We start from the raw sequence: 6155 nt of genomic DNA, 5'->3' as shown, positions 1-6155 counted from the left end.
CGTACAGAAAAACAAGTTTCGACTTCACCATCTCAGAGAATTAGCATTACGATCTCAGCGACCCGAGAAGTTCGAAAGCGTCGAACTTAGCGAATTATAGCCGATCCTAGCTTTGCCAATAGGCCTGACTCGTCGAGTGAATTATCTCCGCCATCGATTCAATTAGCTCCGGTGAGTCTCACATAGCGAAATAAAATTAACCAAGTTTCTCTAGCAATTTCTACTCCCGTGGGCCCGAATCTACGCTCAGTTTCGTGGTTTGCGACTTTGTCTGCGACTTTCCGGAGATAAATACTCCGGAGCGTCCATTAGTGTTTGTTTCAGGCGTCAAGGTTTTGTTTTATTTTTCTAGGTCTTCCTACGGACTACCCTACGGCGTCTTACTCCTCCTTTCCCCCTCGAACTATTAAATACCCTTCAGTTGTCTCGGACCGCCTTCACCCATATCACGGGGTTTAGGTTTATTCCTTTTGGTCCTTGGTGATTGTTGTGTGTCAGTGCATATCATCGCTCTTTCTCTCATTCTCCAATTTGCTCTGGCTCTGGCTCTCACTCTCAGACCCCAACTCATGTTCACTCTTGTGCCCAGACTCATACTCTTGTTCGCTCTCCAACATCTATTTGTACTCGCATTTGTTCTCTGACATCTACTCGTGTTTATTCTCGCTCTCCGACATCAACTCTTGCTCAGGTGCGCTCTCTGTGGCTCCCTCGGATGCTCTCTTGATCCCGATCTCTGCAGCCAGCCCATGCTTCGTTGTCCAGAGGTCAACATGCGAAATCACTCGCCTCTCATCAAGGACATGTACATTCGTCTACGTCACGAATCCAGTGCATCAATGCCTGTTTGCCAAGGCGACGACGGTCTCTGTTGCCGGTTCCGTTGCCAGAGACGAGCTGTTGTGTCAAGCACCGACATACGCAGGGAAGTGGTACCCGCAGCCGGTTCCACATGCAAGACGTTCAAGCACTTGCACATGCAGTCCTCAAGGATGCCATGCGACATTACCGAGCCCAACTATCCACTGAGGATCCCTACCCCTCAGAGGCCATGGAGGAGGATTGGGCGAAAGCTGCATAGGCTAAGGCCTGCAGTGCAAAAGGAGTAGACATACCTCTGGAAGAGGAGGCCATGGAAATGGTGTGTCTATCCTCTGTATGATGTTCTTCTGCATTTACCACGGCTGTCTAGATCGTTGAGCGCGGTACACAACTCCGAGGTGAGATCAAATTCAAGGCTCGCCCTCTTGTGAAAATCACGTACTCCTTACGAGCACCAGCCAATCAAGAGCCTGTGCTGAGTAACTGTAATCGCGTGTCTATGCTTCTGGAATGTCTGGCATTTACCTATCTGGTGAGATCTCACTTGACTGATCAATGGTGTCATCACTCACTGACTGCTCTATTAGAAACCAGAGGAACAGCTTTGTATCTATGAACATCTGGTCATTCAAGAATTAATTAATGATGCTTGGTTCCAGAATCCGAAGGATGAAGGTGTCATATATAGTGAGTACTTCGGGCAACGGATGCCTCTTCCGACTCTCGCTCTTGTGCTTACAGCGGTGAGTGGTCTCCTTTCACTGTTAGACACCTTGTGACTGACATATTTGCAGATTGAAAATGTCCTTGATGAGTGGAGGACAGGGGAGTACCATGACATACCTTTCTCCAAGGAGACCTACCAGGAGAAGTATGACAAGCACCTGCTTGATCTCGAGAACTTTCAGGTGAAGACAAAGGAGACCCGGATTCTGCCTACCATCTGAGCAGAGCTCCTACAGCATGCATGGTAAGTCAGTAAAATTTCTGATGTTCTGTCTTCTCATATGTTTTGCACTGATTTGTAGTGAGAATGCCCGTGCACCATGCATTCTGGGCCTTCAGGCCCCTCATTAATAGATGAGGACACAAAGGCTATGCAGGACTGGATGTCATGTGGTGAGACTGGCTTGGAGGATGATGTTAGGGGGAGTACAAGTGCTGGTATGGAAGTTGAAGGGCATGAAGATATGAATGGTGAGGGAGGGGGGGGGAGCACAGGAGGATAGTAGATAGATCTTCTTTTCATGTTACTGTCCTTCCTGTCAATGAACGGGTGCTCTAACTGCTTATGTGCTATGGTATGTGATCAGGTACCATGGAGAGTTGATTACACATTCTTTCAATAACCTAGTTGCCACATATATAGATCCTGTATATACTATGGTCCCTATGGACCTATTGACCTATAAACCTATATAGTGAGCCCCTGCCTATCCTGCCTATATAAATTAGGCACACCTAATGTGACCTAAAAATCCAGGGTTTACCTTAACCCCTATCCCTGCTATATTGTCCCATTAGGTCTTGTTAGGTTAATGACCATTTACTGATGCACAAGATGCACAATATGTCTTGCTAGGTTTGTATCAATGCAGGGTCTGAAGGACCCAAATCAAGGTTCTAAATAGTGATGTGCTGAGAGGGCTTGGGCTCAGGCCTGACTCACGGAAAGCCTGGGACCGACCCAAAGTTGAGCAGCCATTGTACGGCAGCCACCCTACCATCAAACATAGCTTGATCCTCATTAGGTTGACAAGGAGCAAATAGCTTACTGATGGACTGCTGTCAAAGTCAGTCCATTCTGCATGATCAATACCATCCCCATATCACTGAAGTACTGTGTCCATTTGGCAGGGCCCAGATGTCCAATCCCACTTTGTAGATTTGGGATTTGGTCAGAAGGCACAATTACTGGAGGGGCCAGGGCTCTGCTCCTTGACATGAGCCTTGCTCAGCTGCTGGGGCAGCACCTCCTGTTCCCAGGGTAGCACTACCATTATCTCAGCATATCGGAGTTACCATCTCAGGGACCCTCAAAGTTCAAAAGTGTTGAACTCGGTGATTTACGACCAATCATAGCTTTGCCAATAGGCCTGACTCGTCGATTGAATTATCTCTGCCATCGAGATATTAGCTCCCGTGAGTACTGCATAGCTAAATAAAATTTAACCAAGTCTCTCTAGCAATTTCTATCCCCGTGAGTGCAATCCTACACTAGGTGTCAGTGCTTGCGACCTTTGTTTATTTTTGATTCTCCAGAGATAAACACTCCGGAGCTTTGACCTGTGTTTGTTTCAGGTGTCAAACTACCCTATGTTGTCTTAGTCCTCTTTTCCCCCTCAGAATACTTTATACCCTGGAGTCATCTCAGAGCGCCTCCACCCATCCCGCTGGGTGTGTTAGGTTATTTTCCCTTGGTCTTTGGTGATTGTTGTGTGTGAGTGCATATCAACGGACGTTGCCATAGTCAAGTGAAGATATCATGATCTTTTGCACGTTCAATGGATCATATCTGTGTGTTCAATGGAACATACGGTTGAATGCTCCCTGGGATGTCACGTGGATGTTGCCATAGTCCATTCAAGACCTCATGATCTTTGCTGGGTTCAATGGACCATATCTATCTGGTCAATGGAGTGAACGCTCCCATGGATGTCCCGTGGACGTTGATAAGCCCCAGCGATCTTCTGACCCCCGAAATTGCGAATTTGACACACCATACATCCCCTCCAAAGTTTATTCGACACCACCTGTCGAACCTCTTACGCGACAAGTAACCAATGAAGGGTTCTGGATTTAATTCCGGACCTTCTAACGTCCTCAAGGCAGGCGCAGATCACCAAAATGATTTAGCTCCGCAGCCAGATGCTCCGAAGTCACCCGGAAGAATACCTTTGTGACTAATTATCTCCGGGAACGGCGGAGGCCCGCGTCGCAGTGAGTCATTGGTATTACCACTCCCCAGTCATCACTCCCCTTCGTTTCCGTCAAAGCGACTGAGTCAGCGGACGAAAATCGACGGCCGTACGGAACGTATCAGTCAGCAAGCGGCCGGAGCTAATCCGCACGTGATCAGCCTGCAGTACCGCATGATGAGGCACTTCAAGCGAGCATTGACGCGTCGAGGCTACCTATAGGACCTAGGACGAGCACGTGGAAACACGGCAGGATCGTATGGGACATGGTATAGCGGTGGGCAAAGGCTGAGTAATTGTGTGGGATGCAGAGCATATTTGTTATTTAACTCCGGGCGGACGCAAAATCATTCCAATAGCATAAAAATGTATGGAGCGTAGTGGAAAATCCAAGTTTTGTACTTCACCCTCTCAGCGTACCAGAATTATCGTCTCAGTGACCCTCGGAGTCCCTTCGCGTCGCACTTAGCGTCTACAATCAATCCTAGCTTTGCCAATAGGCCTGACTCGTCGAAACTAGATAACTCCGCCATCGCATATCGATCCAAGTAAGCTCCGGATTTAAAGTATAAAATTCACCAAGCGTCTGTAGGCACGAGACTACTGTTCGGGTTCAGTGGAACTCCCCACCCGGGCTACTGGCGAACTTCGGAGATAAATACTCCGGAGAATCGCTATACTGTTTGTTTCAGGCCTCAAGATTTTGTTTGTTTTAGGTTTTCCTACGGGCTACCCTACGGCGTCTAACTTCTCCCCCTCCCTTCGAACTTAAATATTACCCTTCAATCGCCTTAGACCACCTACACCCATACCGCTGGGTGTTTTAGGTTTTATTTCTTTTTGGTCTTTGGTGTTGTCGTGTGTTAGTGCCTATCAACGTTGCCATAGTCCATTCAAGACCTCATGATCTTTCCCAGGTTCAGTGGACCATATCAGTGTATTTGTTAACATTGAACGTTCATTACCATTCCATACAACTTGGACCACCGTAGTGTAGCATAGGATTCCCGTAGTGTATCTAGTTCCGACGTGTTCCAGAAACACCCATGACACGCAGACTTTTTGTGTGCGTCACCACCTCAAGTACCTCGCCGGCTGTGGCATATGGACCCAAGGGAGACACTACAAGGCTGCCATTGAGCTCGCATAGTTGCATGGAGTCAAGGGTGCACCAACACCAGACCCCTTTGCCGACTAAGTGGGGAGTACGGACGCTGCGCCCCCCCCTCGTCATCAACTTCATATCCCTGCTATCATTTGGACATGAAAAGGTTTTAGATCACGCTATCGAATTGATCTGAATCCGCGGCATCGTTATGTATGATGACCATACACTCCGCCGCATATCCACATTGCATTGTATTATGATCACCGCTATTGACACTATCCAATCGCTATGTAAATGACCACTGAGTCTCGGATTATATGATAATGTATTACATGAATAATGCCATCATATCGCTGCCCATTATCATCGAAGACAATGTCTCGCTCTAAGTGGGGAGGGTGTAAGGAGGGCACCACCAAGTGGCAATGAGTTTGGTCGAGTTTGATTACTGAGTGATAGATGGATGGATTGGGCAAGCAGATCGTTAGACTACAACCATCTCACAGAACCTGCTTAGCTCAATAGCCTCTTTTGCATCTCTCACAATAAGACAAGATTCCATTTATTGGTGTGTGTGTGATACAACTTAACTGTACCGACTACGGAGTTTCTACAACATTGTCATAGTCCATTCAAGACCTCATGATCCCTTCCAGGTTCAATGGATCATATCTGTGTATTCGATGGAACGTACCATTGAACGCTCCCCTGGATGTCCGATGGACATTCATGATCTCTTCCGGGTTCAATGGACCATATCTATCTGGGCAATGGAACGTACCATTGAACGCTCCCCTGGATGTCCCATGGGCATTCATGATCTCTTCCAGGTTCAAAGGACCATATCTATCTGGGCAATGGAACATACCATTGAACGCTCCCCTGGATGTCCCATGGACATTGCCATAGTCCATTCAAGACCTGATGATCTCTCCCGGGTTCAATGGACCATATCTATCTGGTCAACGGAACGTACCATTGAACGCTCCCCTGGATGTCCCATGGGCATTCATGATCTCTCCCGGGTTCAATGGACCATATCTATCTGGTCAATGGAACGTACCATTGAACGCTCCCCTGGATGTCCCATGGGCATTCATGATCTCTTCCGGGTTCAATGGACCATATCTATCTGGGCAATGGAACGTACCATTGAACGCTCCCCTGGATGTCCCATGGGCATTCATGATCTCTTCCGGGTTCAATGGACCATATCTATCTGGTCAACGGAACGTACCATTGAACGCTCCCCTGGATGTCCCATGGGCATTCATGATCTCTTCCGGGTTCAATGGACCATATCTATC

At 47.7% G+C, this 6155-nt stretch overlaps 1 protein-coding gene across 1 annotated transcript; it reads left to right on the top strand.

Moving 5' to 3' along the window:
* Nucleotides 1-1132: 1132 nt before the first annotated feature.
* GLOTRDRAFT_134140 (uncharacterized protein) lies at nucleotides 1133-1769 on the top strand (the record flags this gene model as incomplete). The annotated part of the gene is made up of 4 exons (XM_007873130.1): nucleotides 1133-1141; nucleotides 1193-1354; nucleotides 1410-1565; nucleotides 1617-1769. The coding sequence occupies 4 exons, from the start codon at nucleotides 1133-1135 to the stop codon at nucleotides 1767-1769; spliced, it is 480 nt and encodes a 159-aa protein (XP_007871321.1).
* Nucleotides 1770-6155: the final 4386 nt, after the last annotated feature.

The sequence above is a fragment of the Gloeophyllum trabeum genome (assembly GCF_000344685.1).
Source record: "Gloeophyllum trabeum ATCC 11539 unplaced genomic scaffold GLOTRscaffold_00028, whole genome shotgun sequence".
Lineage (NCBI taxonomy): Eukaryota > Fungi > Basidiomycota > Agaricomycetes > Gloeophyllales > Gloeophyllaceae > Gloeophyllum > Gloeophyllum trabeum.
This window is presented reverse-complemented; position numbering and strand designations above follow the sequence as displayed.